This window comes from Cotesia glomerata, linkage group LG10 (assembly GCF_020080835.1).
Source record: "Cotesia glomerata isolate CgM1 linkage group LG10, MPM_Cglom_v2.3, whole genome shotgun sequence".
Taxonomy (NCBI): Eukaryota; Metazoa; Arthropoda; class Insecta; order Hymenoptera; family Braconidae; genus Cotesia; species Cotesia glomerata.
Window position 1 is genome coordinate 6355390 of NC_058167.1, and position 22020 is coordinate 6377409.

At 29.5% G+C, this 22020-nt stretch overlaps 1 protein-coding gene across 5 annotated transcripts in view; it reads right to left on the reverse strand.

The window, feature by feature from the left end:
- Positions 1-22020, reverse strand: part of LOC123272575 (rap1 GTPase-activating protein 1-like) — a 211631-nt gene that overhangs the window by 48272 nt on the left and 141339 nt on the right. The window contains exon 1 of one of the 5 annotated variants that reach the window (XM_044739468.1): positions 12576-13442. The exons of the other annotated variants lie outside the window; for them this stretch is intronic. Coding sequence (XP_044595403.1) covers positions 12576-12683 — 108 coding nt within the window. The 5' untranslated portion in view covers positions 12684-13442. Of the gene's footprint in view, positions 1-12575; positions 13443-22020 lie in introns of those variants that run through there. 5 annotated transcript variants of the gene reach the window in all.

Sequence of the window (22020 nt, forward strand, 5' to 3'; positions counted from 1 at the left end):
CAAACAGAATTATTTTGTTACTCATCCATATTATTAAAAATATATGAGGACAATTAAGTTTCTAGTTTATTTATTTAAGGAAATAGGTTTTTTTTTTGTCAAATTGAATTTCGTTAGAACAGTTTTGTATTTGTGGTTTTTCAAAGTTCATTTGCAGTGACTGTTAATTAAATTTATTAGTTGAATATATTGTGATAAGTAATAAATTATCGGAATACATTCAAAAGACCCCATTTAACACAAAATAAAATTTGTTTTCGTTTATTTATCTTTTCTTGTGCATATACGGTAGTGATTTTATGTCCAATATTTATTAATATAATCAAGAAAATAAGATAATTTTGTGACGACCATATTTTTATTTTACAAATAATTTTTATTTGTAATATAAGTTCTATTATTATTTTATTTCTATTATAATACTATTCTTATTTGTCATATACAATTATTGTTGGAAATATAAATTCATTCTGTCGGATTTATTTATTAAATTATCAATGCTAAATCGTAAAAAAAATTATTAATCAGACTGCCAAAAATTTGTTATAGTCTCAAAACGATCCTGTAGAGTTGTGAGAGGTAAATAACGTTTTCTTGCTCTCCTAGCCGAAAGTACGCTCTTCCTGGCAGCAATTTACTCCAGGAAGAGCAACTTTTATGGCCTGCTCTAACGCATGCGCGCTACGCATATTTTCTGGCTTGGCAGCACAGAACCTCGCTTTCTTTCGCATTTTCGTGGCGCGACCGGCCTATACAGCGAGTTTCAACTGTATATATAACAGTCACAACATCGTCTGTATGTAACATGTCAGCGCATAAACTAACCAAAAAATGTCAAAAAAATAAAAATAATTTTTAACTAGATCATTGTTAATGAACTATTTAATAATAATACTGCACAAATAATTTATATAAAAAGTTTGAAAAATAAAACATAATAGTTTTATGAATTTTATTTGCTTTTTTTTCTATTTTGATAGTTAGTAAAGCAATGTTTATAAAACGATCCATGTACTCTACAAATTTGTAATAATTTAATTTCAATCTTTCTTAGCCGTCGAATTCTAATTAAAAACTAATTTTTAATCAACTTAAAAAAATAAATTCTGTAATTAGAATGAGTTTAAATATTTGTGACAAATTCTGTGCATGATATCACTCTTAATCAGAGCATTTGTTAGTAAAGTTTAAAATAACATTTTTTTTCAATTTATTTTTATTTTTTTTTTTATACCCGCCCCGACCAGCAAAGCCTCGGCTTTGCAAAAGTCGGGCGGCGCCCCCCTGACGCCCGGAAAAACCTCGGCTTCGCCTCGGTTTTGCAAAACCCCTTCCACGAGGTTGCGTACTTTCGGCTGGAGAGCAAGAAAAATAGTATACAACCCATGACCAGAATGTTGGATACCCTGACGTATGGGATATGATGGCCGAGGCGTAGCCTCGGCCATCATATCCCATACGCCAGGAAATCCAACTTTCTGGCCTTGGGTTGTAATATACTATTAGCTCTCAGAGCTCAACGATGTAGAGTTGCAGGAGCCAAACGGTATTGTTACCATAAGAAAACGTTAACCTACTGGAACTTTTTACAACTAACTAACTACTATAGAGTTCCTATAGCAAAATTTTTTTCTCCGTGTAAATATTAATATTAAGAGCTCCGCTTTGAACAGACTTCTGTTCTCACCTTCATGCAAGTTTTCAGCCTGTTTTTTCGTTTAAAAAATAAAGTCGCCTAAAATTGACACACCCTAATATATATATATATATATATATATATATATATATATATATATATATATATATATATATATATATATATATATATATATATATATATGATTAATATATGATTTATATTTTCAAGTTTTTAAATTTTTTATTTTTTGACAAGAAGGTTCCAATTCTAGCCACTAGAGCATATTTGACGGTAAAAGGAATCAAAAATTGGATTACCTTAGGTCGATAATAAAAAACCATTTTTTTTATTAGTCAAATTTAATATTTAGATGAAGCGCGATGTTTAAATTTTTAATAGACAGTGCGCTTGAAATTGCTCTTACTATTTAATGGTACATTATTATTATTATTATTATTATTATTAATTTTTTTTTTTATTATTTTGAAATTTTTTTTTTTAACTTATAAAATTGAAAAATAAAAATTTGTTTAATAAATTTTTCATTTTGTTGAATCTTGAAGTGTTGATATCTCGTAAACTGTTCAAGATGTCGAAAAATTTTATTCATTTTTTTCCATTTCTTATCAAAAATCTATGAAAATTTGCTAAAAAAAGTAAAAAAAAATTTTTTCGATTTTTAAGTCTCGATATCTCGGAAACTAAGCAAGATATCGAAAAATTTTATTTTTTCATTTCGTTTTCTTTCGTCGAGATATATAAGAATTCGCCTTCAAATCGTGGCGCCGTACGAATCGTAATCGTGCCCATCATACTAAAATTAACAGATGTCTGGCTTTATACATTACTAATTATTTAAATAATGAAAAAACAAAAAAATTTCAGGTGAACGAATTAAAAAAAAAAAAATAATAACAATGGATGCCAATTTTTCAAATTATTTTTTTTGATTGAATTTAATTCTAATTATGATAATTAATTTAGCGGATATTTGATAATTTTAAGAATTTTTGTAACAAATAAATTATGACAAAAAATAATTATAAAAAAAAATTGACATTCAGACGTTTAAAAAAATTAAAGATGCAATTTTTTAAAAATAATTTTTTTGAAGAAATTTGTTTGTTAAAAAAAAATAAAAAATTGTCAAGTGACAGCTAGATTTAATGTCATATTATAATTTTATAATCTGGTCTTAGATGTTAAATTTAATTATGTCTCATGTGATAAAAATAAAAAAAAATTTTGTTATTCAATTAAATTTATGATAAAATATAAAAGTAAAATTATATTTAATCATAAAACATTGAAAAAATACTTTATCTCACAAGCGGCATGATGGCCGAGCGGACTAAGTCATTATCCCAATAGTTCGTTCGTGCATCATGTCGTGAGGCGAGGGTTCGAGCCCCGACGGTTGTTCGAATAGTTTCAACACCAACTGTCGGGGGTCGCTCCGGTAGCCGTAGTGTACTGGCATGGGTTTTCTCTGTGGTTTCCCCATCGCCACTATTCCAACAACCGATAGAAAGGGGTGAGGAATAGGGTAAATACAGTACAGAAAGCACAAGTCGGTCCACAGCCGCATTGGAATGAAATTATATATGCGAAAATTATATGTTGAGTATAAAAAGTGGAGAACATGTTGAGTATAAAAAGAGTGGAGAATATGTTGATAATAAAAAAAAAGGATTGAAAAACTGAGTTGATAATATAGAGCGGAAAGTAACCTTGTAAAAACCAGAAAACGGTATACAAGTAAAACTCATAATAATAAATATACTTTATCTCACAAGGAAATAGTATTAGTTTACATTTGGCAACAGCGCATACGTTTTAACACGGCGGCGGAGCGCTCACCATGCGACCGACTTAGTTCGGAAAAGACACGCTACCTACGAAGGGATAATAGCGACTTTAAAATTTTTAAATGATTCATGTGATAAATTCTTGAATCGAAAAAAACATTTTGATAAATTTCTTTTTCTTGAATCAAGCAGAAAAGTTGTTGAACCAAATATAATTTATTTAAACCCATACAGGACAATACGACGGGGCCAGATATGGGCCATGCTTGGCGCAATGCTGTATATCTCTGGCCCATATTTGTAAACCCACTTTGGCCCAGCCTTGGTAGGTCTGGAGTGATACTAGGGTGCCAAGCTTGGTTGCCTAGACTCCCTGTTTAAAATTTCCAATAGGATCCCATCAAAAGCGACAAAAGCCACTTAGAAACTCATAAATTTTATTGGTTTCTAAATGGCTTTTGTCGCTTTTGATGGGATCTTATTGGAGCTTTTCAACAGGGCTGGCCCAAGCATGATAACCAAGACTGGCCCAAGTATGTTAACCAAGACTGGCCCAACTTTTTAAGCCAAAGCAAGCCCAGGCTTATTCACCACTATAGAATTGACCAAAAGAAGTAGATTACAAAATATAATTAGAATTTAATTGTTTAATGTGAAACCAAATTAGTATTAAGAACCCAATATCGAATAAATTGAATTCTCTGAAATAAAATAGTAAAATTCTACGAAACGGTTAAATTATTTTGTATAAAATGAGTAGTTGTTAGTTGAAATTATAAAAAAGGAATTTTTTAATTGTCAATAATTTATTTCAATTTTGATGTAGAGCTAACGCAAGTTTAGACGACTTAACTCTTAATTTAGACCTAACTTTCGCTAATTATAGAAATAAAGTGAAAATCGCATTTACCCTAACCGAGATTCGAACCTGAGCCGCGCGCTTGCCAGACCGACCACTAACCCCTAGGGGAAGGACGGGCAAAACGGATATGTTAATTTGAAAATGAAATAACAAATATATATTACAATCATATCCATTCTTAACTTTGGCTAATAATTTTTTGGGTAATTGAAGTTTATAATTAAAGTAAAATAAAAATAATAACAAAGAAATTTTTCTTCGAAATTAAAAAAAAAAAAAAAAGTCAACATTATCCGTTTTGCCCTACCAGGGCGGGCAAAATGAATACTCAGGTCGCGTAAAACGAATACTGATTGGAAAATACATTTCAATCAAAACAATCGTCGCAAAAATATCAACCGCGTCCTGAATATGAAGAAAAAAAATCAAATCTGCATCGTCCTTAACAACATTAAACTAAGTACTGTATACTTACGATTAAAAATTTTTTTTTTTTCCTAAATTTCAATATTTATAAAAAAAATTCCCACAAGTATGCAAAACCAATGCTTTATCGATAACGGTATGTGTAGCTACATAATAGATTGATAGATTGCTGTCTAAAATGTTTCTATCGACCGACCAGCGATTTAAAACGATTATTCATTTTACCCACCCTCTCCGTCTTGCCCGTCCGTCCCCTACGCCGTACGACCGATAAGTTAACGCACATCTCACTATTCATATAAGCTAAATCTATATGGTGACAGAGTGTGACGGTTTATTATTTATATAATTTATGTTATTCAATATTGTGTTTTGATGAAAATTATCTATTTTTTACAAATGTTTATTAATTTAAAAAAAAAGCAAGTCAAGTTCTTACATTAACTTTAGACTTTTTAAATCGTTCTGTATATTTTTAATATCATATTATAATATTTTAATTTTTTTTTAAGACCGTATCAATTTTGACGATATACAATTGTTTTGTTGAAATAATAAATTTTCAATTTTAGCATTTGCTATCAAATATTCGTTAAGTAATAAATATCCGAACAAAAACAGTTTCACTGTAAAAAAGTCGCGCCAAGTCCACGTTCATAAGACTATTAGGAAAAAAAAATTTTTTTTTTCTTTACAAAAAGATACAAAATAAAAAAATAAAAAAATCCGAGTAACCGATATGATTGTTTATGGTTTTCGCAAATTAAAAAAAATTTTATTGTGAATTTAAAAATTAAAAAAAAAATTTTAGAACGTATTTAGTGTGCGCGGTTGCAAAATATTTTACTTTTAATGAAATTCATAAAATCTATTTACTAGGACTTTAAAAAAATTGAAATACACAATGACGCACACCAAGTACGTTCTAAAATTTTTTTTTTAATTTTTAAATTTACAATAAAATTTTTTTTAATTTGCGAAAACCATAAACAATCATATCGGTTACTCGGATTTTTTTATTTTTTTATTTTGTATCTTTTTGTAAAGAAAAAAAAAAATTTTTTTTCCTAATAGTCTTATGAACGTGGACTTGGCGCGACTTTTTTACAGTGAAACTGTTTTTGTTCGGATTTTAGTATTTTTTGTAATTATAATGAAAATTTACAATTGATAACAACTTAAATCTCGTGTTGACTGCATTTTTTACTGCAAACTATCCCCTTGAAGCTACAGTTTATGTAGATGTAATTCCAGTGCACCCTGGCGGCCATAGATGCAAGCTATGAATCACTTTTTTTTACTGTAGTTGCGTGTCTATAGGAAGGATGACTACAATTTTTATTTTATCTAGTCTGTGGCGCTGATATTCCCCATCGAAAAAAAGTCAGGATCGAAATTTCTGGGCTTACTATAGTTTGTGCTGATAAAATTTAATAATTTTAAGTGAATTAAGTGTTATAATTGATTATAATTAATTAATATCAGTAAAATAAAGTATAAATTACTTTTATAATATATCATTTTGGAAAAAGGAGAACCATATAATTAAATAAAATTTTGCAACCTCGAAATACCGTTCTGCTTACAGTAAACACAGTCGGTAGTCTGGCGCTCCGTTTACAACGGGATTTTTGAACGGACCTTGGCGCCAGATTCTACCGAATCTGTGGATTTACTGTTTCAAATTTTATTAGTTAATGATTGATTAAATTTGGATTTCCCATTGAATGACCAAAGTTAGGTTGCCCAATTCTGGCTCAAGTCTGGGTTGCCATTCAACGGCCAAGGCTAGGCATCCCAGTCTTGGCTAACGCTCGGGTAATCATTGAGTCGGCCAAAGCTAGGTTGCTCAGTCCTCGCCCAAGTCTGGATCGCCATTGAATGGCTATGGCTGGGGGACCCAGTTCTAGTCCAAGCTCGGGTAATCATTGGGTTGACCAAGGCTAGATTGCCCAGTCTTGGCCCAAGTTAGGGTAACTCTAGGCTTGGCCAAGGCTAGGTTATTCAGACTTGGCCCATGTTAGGGTTACCATCCAACGGCCGAGGTTAGGTTACACAAACTTGGCCCAAGTTAGGGTAACTCTAGGCTTGGCCAAGGCTAGGTTATTCAGTCTTGGCCCAAGCCTGGGTAATCATTGGAATGGCCAAGGCTGATTGCCCAATTATGGCCCGGGCATGGGACAATATAGGTTTGCCAAGATGGGCTTCCCAATAATGTCCCAAGCATGGCCCCGTCGTTCAACTCTGGGGCTTCCTGTATGGGAATTAAGAACTATTTTTTGATTAACAGTTATTTCACTTAATTCTCAAAACCATATTTCAGTGGCAGGTTGAATAGATTGCCTTGATTTCCTATCAATTTTATATTTTAAGTACTTTATCGAGTTGAAATTTAGTTAATCATTAGAATATCCAGATTTTCATTTCTTTTGTTATTCTTGGGGTAAAACAATTATTGGATATCAGTAGCGTTTCAAATCTACCTAAAGTCTAGCGGTTCTACAGTACACGGAAAGAAAATTGAAGGAATTTTTACTATTGTAATATTGTAAATTTTACTAAATTAAATCGTAACGGTGGACTATACTTCTCATTGAGTAATTTTTACGATCTACTATTGTAAATTTTATCGAACAAATAAGACTAGCAAGATACTTAAAAAGTCGAATACTATAGAGCAAATTATACAATATGTGTTTGTGAACTTTACAATTCAAATATTGTAAAAATTGACAGTCGGTTTTTTCAAAATAAATTTTAGGGAGGGAGAGAGATAGAAGGTTGGACTAATTGGTACCTGTACAGTAACTGAAAAAAGAAACCGACATTTCGTTCTATCTGGGAATCGAACCCAAAAGTTTTTGTTGGCAGCCAGAGACTCTCCCTCTACGCTATCCGAGTTAAACTACAACCAAAATCCTTTAACATTTACATAAACTCGGAGTCTAGCGCTATGCACGGCCATCACTCACACTAACTAAAAAACATTCCAATTCAACTATTGTAAAATTTGTTATAGTTCTATTGGAAAGATACAGAGGCAGCACTGGAAATTTTAATCTCTAACTTTTTACAATAGTAATATCGTATTTTTTCATGAATAAATAGTATTTTTTCTTCTAAAATATTTGATAATTAATAGTAATAAAAGTATAGTCCAGCTTTACAATAGTTGTATCGTAAATTTTCCCAGAAATTTTTTTCCGTGTACATCAAATGTATAATTTTCAATTTTATTTCAAAATAGCATCTCCGTAAGTCATCGAAGTTTTTAATGCTTTCAAAATAATTACAATCAAATAACATATAAATAAATAAATTATTTATTAATATTATCATTATAAATTTTTCAAACAGCGTCTTAACAGCATATCTAAGTAATCAAATACACACTGATAAAAGGATTTGTTTATAGTTAAAAATATTAACTATGTTAATATTTAACAAATCATTTATTAGAGACCACTTTTTAGTCCTTAACAAATATTTCTTAGTATTTAAAAAGATTTATTAATATTTAATAAATGAATATCAGATTTATTAAATACAAACAAATCATTTTAAATACTAAGAAATATTTGTTTGATACTAAAAAACGGTCTCTAATAAATGATTTGTTAATTATTAACAAATATTTTTTTAATACAAATAAATCCTTCTATCAGTGCAGGATATCAATAGCGTTTCAAACGTTGGAAAATCCGAATGAGTGCAGATTTGGAACGTTACTAAAATGCTAAATATTGTTGACTCAATTGTCACTAAGGTCATCAATAGCGTATCCAAAATTTGAATTTTCTAGAATTTGATATTTAAACGTGGCGCTAAATATCGGGTCGGATTTTTGAACATATGAATATAAAATGTAATTCATTTTTGGCTAAATTAATTATTAAATTAATAATTATTATAAAAAGAAATTAATTATTTGTATAAAAATAATAATGATTCTGGAATTCAACAAGTTAGTTAAATGTCAATTATTATATATAATATTAATTAAATAAAAATTTTGTTAAATGCTTTTTTTGGTTAAAATATTAATGAGAAATTGATTAACCAGTTAACAATCCGGTTGATAAGTTATATTTTTCCTAGTGTATACACTTATAATCAATATCAATTAAAGAACAGCTTACAAGGAAATTTCATTAATACCTCATATGAAAAGATTCCTTGCTAAAACTACTTTAAATTAATTGTTATTATAATTTTTCTAGCCACTTAAGTCATGTGCGTAACGGTATTAGGGCAAAGTAAGAAGTACTTCAGTGAAAAACGATATTTTTAAGTGACTGAAGCGTAAAATTATGTTAAAGAATTATATGATTTATAGCTGTAAGCTATAATAATATCAACGAATATGATAAAAATAAAAATTTTTTTTTTGAAAAAATATTTTTTGTTGATAACCTCCATGAAAAGCCTCAAGTTTCATTTATCTATAAACTATACAATTTCAGATCAAATTAAGAACGGTTCCCATCTTTTTTCTTCCTTGCACTCATCGAGATAAACCGTACACTGAGAAAACAGTTTGTTTGACTCAAATACGCAGATTTATTTGAAATGAATCAAAAATATTTATTTAATGTTAACAAATTTCTTTTATTTAAATAAATATTACTTTGAATCACATACTACTTCGTTTTGGTTTATTTAATTGAATCGACTCATTTATTTCATTCAAATGAAGATTTGTTAACTATTAACAAATCTCGTTTCAAGTAAATTACGTTTGATGTCGCTATTTTTGAATGCACGAGTATTGTTTACATTTGATATTTTGTGACCAACCACTATTTCTTTTATATTTATTTTATTCTAATATTAATTTACCTATTGATCTTAAAGAAATTTTATTTTTTCCGGTTGTGAATTACTATTTTTTTTTTTCACTAAATTTTTTTTTTATATTTCATGCATTTGGAACGAAAAAAAAAATTTCTTAACCTAAAATCCGTGTCGTTTAGTAATAATTTTTTTACAGAAAATTTTCAAATGTGTTATTGAATATAAAATTTGTATATTTTATAACAATATTAGTTTATTTTCGTAAAAAAATATATCTATTACTTATAATACTAATAAAAATACTATGATTACTATGATACTGAAGTTAGCCGTCAGCTGTCAATTTTAAAAATTTTATTAATAAATCAATTACAATAAAAAAAAGCTCCTAAATTTTTTTCACACTTATAATTTTTATTAATTTTAACATGTGAAATTTTTTAATTAAAATTTTTTCATAATAATTTTATTGTTATGAAAGTCGAAAAAATTTACAGATGTCTGTTAATTTATAATAATAAAGTTAGTCGACATTTTTTATTTTTTTATTTTGCTTAATGTGTTAAATTAGAACTAAATAATATTTTTTTTTAATTGCACACTTACAGTTTTTCGAATTTTTTACAAATGAAATTAAAAAAAAAAATTTTTTTGTAAAATTTTTTTCAATAAAAAAAAATTCTAAAAATTTTTAGATGTCGGCTAACTTTATTGTCATTGTTAATTTCAGTATAAGTAATAATTCCAAAAAAAGTGCCCATTTTACCCCAAACGTTCGATATGTCCACTTTTACAACTTTATAACCTAAAACTAAAAATCATTGCTTTGAGTATATTCAAACATACCATTCATTTATAGTTAACAAATCTGATTTGGTTGAAATATACGATTGTTAGCACCAAATAAATATTTGTTAACTATAAACAAATCTGGATTTCATTCAAATATACTATAACTTTGTCTCAAATAAATAAATTTATTTGTATCAAATAAATATTTCTGGTGATATTTAAATAAGAGATTTATTTATAGTTAACGAGCCTCATTTCATTTAAATGAATTGTTTTCTCAGTGTACTATCTTTGTCACATTCTTAACAGCCAAATCATTGCAGATTCATGAATTTTTTTTAAGCAAATGAAGAGTTCGAAAAAAAAGCTCTGCTAGAAAATAGATAATTAAATAATGTTTTAAGTAGCAGAGTTTATTTAAAAAAATTTTTTTTTGTGTAGAAGAAATTCATGTACCTACAATACCTGGGAACGCCTCTTAAAAAGAAGAAGCTTCAGTCAACTTCTTATCAAAAAGAAACTGCTATCAAATTTTTAGTTCATTGATTGATTTGTTGTCCGAAACAAATTTGCTGAATTTAATTTCAGAATGCTGTAATGTCTTTTTATTCACTAAATTAATAGTCAAATTTGTGCGTATATACTATTGATTTTAAATTGCTTTATTTTGACTAATTTCACACATTCGATCCTATAAATCTTTTTTGTAAGTATGAAAAAAATCGTCATTGACATGTAAGAGAATATATGTTTTAACTTTGTGTGATCTAGCAGATCATAGTTCTGCAAATAGTATTTCAGCAGATTTGATGATCACGATTTATTTGTACATTTTTAAACTTAGTTTTTAACAGTTGAAATCAGTAATAAATGTCATCGTTTGAGAAAATTTAGACTAAAGAAACTTGAAACTTATTGACAGATATATTCATAATCTTTAATTTAATCCTAAACTGGTCATCTTATCAGCATGATGCTGCACCAAATTTCATTTTGCTTTATTGCAACCCAAATATTCACTAAAATAATTTTCAAAAATTGGAGTATGTTCTTTGAAAATTATATAATGCATGGGTGATTTTTTCAAATTTGTTAAAAAGCGTAAAATTATCAAAGAAGATTTTATTAAAAAGAAAATTACATGTTCGCTTTTTTCATTAATTGACCGGAATGGTTAGCAATTTTTGCTTGTGGTGTTGCCGTTATTGAGAAGACATCTCTAGTCTCTGTCGGCTAAACGCAAATGATCTGGCAACACAGTAATTTCAAAAACATTCTTGCGAATCACCATCGATTAGTCGTTAGGTCGCGCATTAGTTTAGAGTTAACAAAAAAGAAATAAACATCAGATATATATCTTTGTGGTCATGTTTTTGAGCTCGAAAAGCTTAACAACATGCTTATGAACATTTTTCAGGATGTACTACTATGTAAAATATAGTCTCGAGATCTTATTGAGTTGTTACTCCAGTTATAAAAAAAAATAATAAGACTTTTTTGGTCTTATTCAGATTTTATTATATGTAAATTTTTTAGAGCAGATTTATAAAGAAGAGAAGGTAAAATTCGGATAGGTTCTATAATTTTGAACATCAAGTTTTCGAATGAGATCTTTCAGCTGTTTAAGAGAATCTTCATAAAATGAAGCGTGAAATTTATCCTTGATATTACGAATATGTTAAAAAATGATGAATGACGAGTTAAAACTTGAAGTATCTATTACTTAGAAAGCAACAATTACCTTTCATACTGGCTTAAATAAAGTGGATTTCTATATTATGTTAAACCATCAATAGTTGATCAAAACTAGTTAGTTATGCAAACCATTTATTGGTACTGGACGTTAATAATTTAAATAACCGCAAGTGCGGTGATGTGAGTATAGTAACTGCGCTTTGAGTCGAGGATTCGTGCGAACTAAGCACCGTGAAAGTTAATGAGTACTCAGACCAAGAATAAAACCATGCTCTTGATTCTAACCAGTGTGAATTTAAGCTATTTAGCTCTATTTTCATTTAAAGTCTACATGATATGAGTTACAGTTCAATGTTTCAGATTTATTCTAGTTTATCAAAACATTATACTGTTATTTTTAGTGGCTTATTTATTTGGAGCTTCAATATTTTTTTTTTCTTATCAGTATTCTTGTGGATTATCGATATCCGTCCAACAACTGATATAACGAGTTAAAAAAATTAAACTTTAAATAACATAATAGAGGGGTTATTAAGTTTTCTTTTTTCTCTTTTCTCACCTGGGTCACAAGTTTCGTAAGCGTACTAGTATGACCGTTACTTCTCTGTTGTTGCTGCTGACTGGCCTCCGATCTCAGATCGTGCCTCCACCTCAACACTCCCATCATGACGCACAAAAGTACGTCTCGTTTAACTTATTCAATAATTGTTATTCTTGCTTCTTACCACCAAGGTTAAACAGTAGAAAAAACTTTTTAAAAGGAGACAAATAAAATAATTATAAATTTATATATTCACTGTACAATCTAATTTGTCTTCGTCAAGGACCTCACGTATAGTAACATCAACCAAAATTCGGTCACTTTGAAAATTTTTTATCATTAGTACTTATTTAAAATAAAGTAATACATTTTATCATCTAATAACTGTTGCTGTGACACTCACTTAGTTTTAAAATATAAAATAAAATTATTTCCAAACAGTCAAAAGATAAAAATTCCATTAAGTCTAAGTTGTACATTTGCGCACACACTTTCAATTGCAAAATCAAAATTTTTTCTCTTTTAAGAATCGGAGCCTTGAATGATACAATTAAAAAACGATCTCTTGAAACTCATAAAAACACTTTAAAATCACAATATTTGTAATTATTTACTCTGTGATTATTCATTTCAATAATCCTCGTAACAACAATGTCATTTTATTGTTGACATTGAATCATACAGGTATAGTGTAGATAAAAAAAAATTTAAAAGATTAAAATAAACTTTACAAAACTCTACAATATTGTTTGTAATTTAAAAACATGTTCACAACAAGAATTCGGCGAATGTAAATGTTGAACAATGATGAAAAATAAATTTTACGTAACGTAACAATAAATAATAATAATAATAATTGACAAAAACCACGTGCTTGTAGAACGGTATAGCCGCAACTGGCGTTGAATTTGAGCCAGAGTTCCGGCGAGCTGATTCTCTCTACTTTGGATTTTCTCCTTCACAGTGACTCCCCCTTCTACTCCCTTCTATGACCTGGCAGTACATTACATACTATACACTTTTCTTTGGTTGTCGACTCCATAGCATCGCTGTGCTGGGGCTATATCCCACCATTACATCCCACCTCTATACTTTTAAATTTGAATTACATGTATTCTATACCACTCTGATGTATAATAATATAATACTTCTATTGTCGCGACGCCGTTGCGTTTTATTTACTTCATGGGCGTCATAAGTGGATATTCAAGCGCGGGAAAACCTCAAGAATATAATTGGTAATAAAACAATCATGTTAATTTTATAATTATAATTACTCATACCCATCATTTTCCTTTAAAGTAAATCTTTTTTATTTTTTTAATTTTATTACAAAAAATTTTTCTTTAGACTTAAATATGATACCAGTCACCATAAAAAGTTTATGATGGTCTATGTATAAAATTGGGTAGCTTAACACGTAGATCTCTTAGCGCGTAACCAAACGATTCGGGTTCGACTCCCGATCTGAGCCGTCCGAATTATTTTTTCGGATACCGAAAATGATACCCACTGAGTGGGTCCTTTCTTTCCCTTCATTCTTTCTTCCCCCTCTCCAAATTTGTCGATAATCGATGTTAATACACGGGAAGAACAATAACCAACTGCACATACTCGTATAGTATACTCCGTGATATCTATAGTGAAAAAATTAGAAAAACGGTTGACCCTGAAGGCCATCCCTGCAACTTCCCTCTAATTCCATACTTAGGCGCTTAAAATTGCACCAATAACGTTTTCGAGCTTAAAAATACAATTTATGGGTTATTTTGAGCTCTCCGAGCTCAAAGAGATTGCTTTCTCTTCGAGCTCAAAAGTCTGATAGAGATTTGATAAGACACTATTTTTTGAATTTTTAAACCGCAATAACTTTTGAATGAATGAACCGATTTTCACGCGGTTGGCAGCATTCGACGCAGTTTTTCAAGCCTCACAAAGAATCTTAAAATTTGAATTGATCGCGCTAGGAATTTCGGAGTTATTCCGAAAAAACACTTTTTTCGGTTTTCTTTCGTTCACGATATCTCTCGAACGAATCAACCGATTTTGACCGGACTGGTGGCGATCGACGTGTTTTTTTGAGGTTAAGAGCTGATTAGTTTTTGGAATTGAACCATCAAGCCGTTTAAAAGTTATTCCAAAAAAACCACATTTGAAAAAAATTTTTTTTTCAGTTTTTTGAAGATTTATCAAAATCTATTGATCTGAATCGGTCCAAATAGTTTTCAAAATCTAAGTTTGGTCAAGCCCTTTCGAATGGCACCAACCGCGATGAAATCGGTCAAGCCGTTCAAAAGTTATAAGCGGTTCACATACTTTCACACACACACACACACACACACACACACACACACACACACACACATACAGACACCGTGACAACCTAGCGGGGATAGTCAGGGAAGCTTCCTGTGACCTTCAAACGTCGAGATCTGATGAAAACTCGATTTTTGCAAAACGGGGTGAAAACAATAACTTCCCGATTTTTGAAAATCTTCGATTTTCTTAGCGGGAAGTTAAAAAAATTTCAGATTATAGTCAATATCCTTCAAAGTATACTAAATTATTTTTGGACTGTACTCAGTGAAGTCTTCGATTTATCGATTAATTTTTCTGGTTATATCGCGTAAAATTTCACGGGATATAAGGTAAAAGCCCCAATAGATGATCACGTACCAGTATATTCACAAATATAGGTATACAAATACATGGAGTGATCATATACTGGTACGTGATCATCTATTGGGGCTTTTACCTTAATCTGAAAAATTATTTCGTGTAAATTAAATTATACTCGGTTGAAATTTGGATTATGCCCACGGTGACTCCGTAAATTTTTTTTCTAGCGCCTGCGCGTAAAGTGCTGTTTATAATTTGTGAGTTATAGTCAATCAGCATATTGGACATTAATTAAAATATAATCAGTGAATTATATGAGTGTGTGACTATTTATATATTTTGATATGTAAAAATATTTTTTTTTTAGCCTAATATTTTTAAGTTCGAAAAGTCTAAGAAAAGAAAAAAAATTTTTTAACCTCAAATTATCGGAAAAATTGTGCTTCAATGCTCCTTAAATGTTTTTAATGTATGTAATAATTATTTCAAACAATATTTGACTAACCTAATATTTAAAATACATAATAGATATGATAATGCTAAGTGCGTAGGCGTTAGAAAAAAAATTGGCGCAGTCACCGTGGGCATAATCCAAATTTCAACCGAGTATAATTTAATTTACACGAAATAATTTTTCAGATTATATCCCATGAAATTTTACGCGATATAACCAGAAAAATTAATCGATTAAATCGAAGACTTCACTGAGTACAGTCCAAAAATAATTTAGTATACTTTGAAGGATATTGACTATAGTCTGAAATTTTTTTTCACTATAGATATCACGGAGTATACTATACGAGTATGTGCAGTTGATTATTGTTCTTTCCGTGTATGTACGAATAAAGAAAGAATAATCATTTTGTTCTTTGAAAAAACAGTTTTGTGAATAAAATTTAAAAGATTATGGAAAATAAGCTTTTCAATTTAAAAACCATCAATATTTTCTTATGTATAAAGTACATTTTAATTTAGAATATGTTGTAAAAATTTTCTGAAATTGACTATTCTAGTCCCTCAGTAACTTTTCTGATAGTTTCTAAAAGTGTGTATCCTGGCGTGGGTGAAAATGTCACAACTCATTAGTTTTAAAAAGTTTGACCTTCGGAATAAGTTTTAGAAAAATATTTTTTTAAAGTAGCTTTAAGACTATGCAAGTATATGCATACTGGATCAATTGATTCCGAAATTAAATTAATCCCAATCCTTAATAAGGAACAGTTTTGAAAGCGGCAGGGTTTATTGTATGAAAATTTAGTGATTTGTTTGAAAGTATTTAAACTATATCGGTGTTTTTTCTCGGTTTTTTTGAAATTTTTTCTCATGAAATTCGGAAGTAACGGAAAGTTAAGTTGGCCTATAAATTAAACCATTTTCTTCCTTTACATTCAATATATAAAGGAATTACATTTTCAGTAGAAGTCAGATAAAAGTGCTGTCAAGTAATTATTGGGGCTGTATTTTATTTATATCTGTATAAGATACTCAATCAAAATGAAAATTTAACTAGGCCAACAGGAAAAACTAGGTTTTTTCTACTTTAGAATTTTATTTAGTCAATTGAATCAAGAATTGAATCCAGAAAAAAAAAATAAAAGAAAAATAAAATATTAGAAGAGACAAATTATTTCAATTCCGTAAATGGTATTTGATAACTTTTTAGATGAGCTTCAGTTTTCATATTTAATACTTATCTGTAAACCAAAAATTACTTTTTTTACTATGTCTTTAATGAAATGTTACTATTGTATTTGCTTTTGTTTCATTGCATTTTCAGTAATAGTACAAAATCACCATCCATTTCGGCTGCCGAATGGCCTTTTTGTTGAATTTTCAGACGGCAATATTTTTTAAACGCGTGACTTGACGTTAATTTCCTTGGCGGAACTCGAGATAGTTTTTCCAGCATATAAAGTGTTGGTAAGGTCTTAAATTGATTGATCAAAAAATTTGAAAATTATTTAAAAAAAAAAATTTTTTTTGATTTTTAAATAGCCACATAGAAAAAAAAAATTAACTTGAATCAAAAGAAAAATTCTTGAACCAAGAAAATAATTTTGAAAAGTTTCATTATTTTGAACCAAGACGAAAAATTCTTGAATTAAATAAAATTTACTTAAACCGAGAAAAATTTCTTAGTTTAAGAATTTTTTTACTCAAATCAAGAAGATAAAATTTTTTTTTCTGTGCATAACTTTCGAATGCGTTGTTCGATTTTGAATTGTTTGACGGCATTCAATGCAGTTTTCTAAGCACATCACTGATAAAAAAGGTAACTTCATTCAAGAAAATAAATTTTGAACGAAAAAAAAAAACATTTTCTTTATAATCGTGTTCTTAATTCAAAATTTTTTTTCTTGGATGAAGTTAACTTTAATATCAGCACACAAAATTATTTAAATTGATTGATCGAAGAATTTGACATATATCCAAAATAAATTTTAAATCTAATCAAAACTTAAAAATCTAATCAGATCTCAGTCTTAATGAACCCTTTCAAACGCCACGTTGCTCATCACAATTAGTTGACACACATATGAGCAGATGTCCAGTCAGGAATAGTCGAAAAGTCTTCCTAGGCTCTCAAAAAATTATTTATTTTTACATTGGGAAATTAAGTAAATATCAGATTGTTTACTCGAAGCAATATAAAGATAACAATACCGAAAAAAAGATCCGGAAATTTTGTAGTTACTGCGCGATGAATTAACGTTAACTTACTAAGTTTTAAAAAATTGTATACGTTAATTCGCAATAAGCAATACTAAAGTATATTGAACAAAGAAGAAATAAATTAAAAAAAGTCGTTGATTTGATATGAAATGTTTCATATATATCTTTTTTTATCTTATATTATGTAGTTAAATATGATAAAGTATAATCACACATTTTTCCTTCCTATTTACCGTGAGAACTTGCAAGACTTTTCATCATCCTTAAATGGTATAAATTTACTGTAGCCTTATTCAAAGTGTTCTTTTATGTATTAATTAATTGAATTTTATTCTATACTGGAAAATAGATAATGAAAAGATGATTGAAGACATACAACAAAATGAATTTTTATTATAGCAAAGAATATAGACTGAATAATATGATGGTAGATATATTTATAACATATAAATTTAAAAAATCTTTTATTTCTTTTAAATATTATTTTCAGCAGGCCAGCGGATGTCGTTTCGTGGTCGACTTATTTCGTTGTCGAGTAGCTCTTTGGTGTACGCACCACCGGCTTTCCGTTCCTTTGTGTTCCTATCATCCCTTCATTACCTTTCCACTGGTTCTTTTATTGCACCATTCCACTTCCTGCTGATGTTAACCCTTATACTGCTTACAACTTGAGATCACAACAATTTAATAAAGTACAGGTACGCGGAAAAAAAATCTTGTAAAATTTTTTTTTTTTATTTTGAAATTAAACTTACTAGGTATTTTAGTTATACTAAACCAACTGAAAACAATAAAAATAAGAAATCTGTCGCGAAGTTCGTCATGATTACTACTTATAAGTTGTTGTAAGCTTATAATTACAAAATATATAATGATTTTAATAATTTTATATATCGTAGTTAAATTACATAATCATCAGCTTTTTTATGACGAAACGACTTATATATATCAAAAATGATGGTTTTGAGAAAATACCTTTAAAAGTTTTTCAAAATGAGGATATGAGTGTCAATTGAAGGAAATTAAAATTTGGCTTTTAGAAAACGCCTTATCTTAAGACATACCATTTTATTGAAACAATAGTCGCACTAGTTAAAAAAAAACCCAATAATATTATCGCAAAATAAATGATTAAGTACGAATTATTGATTATGAGAAATATTAAGCTTACAGCCAAAAAACTTTTTTTGTATTTTAATAATAAACCAGGGATATCCATTCGAAGATTGGAAACAAGTACACTAAATAGCAGAATAAATAATTTAATAAAACAAAATACTACTAATCTAACAGTAAATTAAAACAATCCGTTAAGAATAAATAGTTGAAAAATTCATTAAAATTATGCTCATTAACCAAGTATTATATATCAAACATTATTTTTTTAAAATAAAGCATAAGAGCTAGAGTAATAACCATACACAGTTCCCATGGTAGTCGGACACAGTATGCGATCACTTTGTGGATACAACTAACGTGTGTATATACATAGAAATCTTCAATCTTTACGGTTGGTGAATAAAGACTCTTTGAAATGGAAAAAATCTTGTCAAGCTCTATACCTTAGTCGAAAAATATATTCTTTTTCACCTGCGTAACTTTTTATAACATCAATTGAATTAATTTAACTAAACCACCTTAAAATTAAACGAAACCCCATTTTGTCAGAAGTTATACGTAATATTGAGCTCAAAAATTTACCCAAGGTTTCAATCCTTGATATAGTATCATTTTATTTTTTCAACTCTTCTCATACACGTTGCAAAATATTGTTTTAAATATCATTATGAATAGTCATTATTTTTTGAAAAAAATTTGATCCCGAACGACGAATTCATTGATTGATTCTATTAATCGGGAAAAGTACAATTTGATTTAATTAGAAGCGAGAATCATTTCGATGACAAATATTTTCAACCTTATTTATTTGAATAATAAATAGTCTATGAAGTCCATAGCTTCATGTAACATACAATGTTAAGTTATCAAGTAGATAATCATCAACATTATAACTGAGTAATTTCCATTAGTTACTGCAAATCCCATATTGTAGTTATAGAGTTTTTGTAGTTTTCTAATGTTAATAAATAATATCAATGATCATTGTATAATTTTTGTAATACATAAGAATCAATTATCAATTACTAAAGGAAAGTTATTTAATTAAAGTCGGTCGATTATATAAATTTAATGCATATTTTTTACACAAATTAACGGTTGTTTTTTGAATTTTTTGAAATCATGATAGAAAGAGATCAATAACTTTGAGGTAGCATTTTTTGATGATGTGATGATAATTTGTTTTTTTTTTTTTAATTGTAAAGAAAGTCTCGTTATTTGATGTGGTATTATCAAGATTACACGAATTATTGGTCCAATAACTTTACGGGTGCTATTTCCCTGATAGCCAGCGCTTTCTCAGTAAGTGTTGACTTCCAGCAGTTACGGTTAATTTATACATCAAGTTGGCGGTAATTCTTCACTCAACAACAGTTGTAAGCAAATTGACGGAAATCTACGGCCGCAACTTGAATACAAGTTAACAATCAAACTTGTAGTTAAATTTCCTTTCAACTTTACTACAATTTAACGGAAATACTTGTACAGTAAGTTTTGACGTCTATTTGCAGAGTAAGTTATAGGTAACTAATAGGTAATCGCTCGCTTTGCCAACTCTTTCCGTCAAGTTTGCTTCAAATTGCGGACGTAGATTGACAGTAAGTTATATGTAAGGTGGCTATCAGGGTTGACTTTACAATGACTTAAACTCATTACAGATTATAAATTGTACTATCTTACCTTTGCTCGATTAATCAAACATAAATCTGCAATGACGGATCATCGCCCTTTCAGTCATATAGATTTCGTTATTATCGACATGCGTTGTGTAACTGATAAACTTTTCCTATATTACCGATAAATGTCATGAGAGAGAATATACCCTGATAGCCAGCGCTTTCTCAGTAAGTGTTGACTTCCAGCAGTTACGGTTAATGTATACATCAAGTTGGCGGTAATTCTTCACTCAACAACAATCAAACTTGTAGTTAAATTTCCTTTCAACTTTACTACAATTTGACGGAAATACTTGTACAGCAAGTTTTGACGTCTATTTGCAGAGTAAATAATAGGCAACTAATAGGTAATCGCTCGCTTTGCCAACTCTTTCCGTTAAGTTTGCTTCAAATTGCGGACGTAGATTGACAGTAAGTTATAGGTAAGGTGGCTATCAGGGTATTATCTACCACCCTGATAGCCAGAGTTTCAGACCAACCAAGTTGGTGTCAGATAGTTGCCACCAACTTAGCGACAACTTTCGAATTTGTAACTGTTGGCGTCAAGCTGGCGACAAGTTTCTGAGAAAAAAGAGCCCAATCTACTGCCGCAATATGTCGCCAAATTTCTTGAGAAACTTGTCGTCAACCTGGTGTGAAAAAGTTTCAGAAGCAACTTTTGTCGACAACTTGGTAAACAAGTTGACACCAACCGAGTTCATTTCTAAGAGTTGCCGCCAACTTGGTGACAAGTTGCGGCAGTAGATTGACAGAAAATTGCGGCCAACTTGGCTATCAGGGCATCTTAACTCAAACTTTTATTTAATCTACTGCCGAAATTTGTAGCCAACTTGATGAAAAAAGTTGCAAACCAAATGTTTTTACTTAAGTTGTCTACAAGTTACACTGCAATTTGACGTCAAGACTTGCAGTACAAGTATTTTATTCAAGTTGTAGTAAAATTGTAGTACAATTTAACTAAAAGTTCGGTGTTAACTTTTATTCAAATTGGGGCTGTAGATTTTACTCAATTTGTTTACAACTGTTGTACTGTAAAAATTTACGGCAAACTTGATGTCAAGTTAACTGTAACTGCTGAAATCCAACTACTTTTAGTTAAAGCGTGGCTATCAGGGCAAACTTTAAATATATTTATAAATGCGCCCTCATCCCTGATGCTAACTGAAATTTGTCAGAAATCTGCAATCGGAATCTAAAGCTAAAGAGCTGAAAAAGGGGGAGTTTTTAATAAATTGACAGTAAATTGCTCTGCAACTCGACGTTAAGACTTACAACCAAGTTTTTTAGGGTTAGTTTCAATCATTGATTAAAATTTAATTATCATTGTTAATACACTACTCACAAAAATTAAGGGAATAAAAAAAAAACGCAAATTT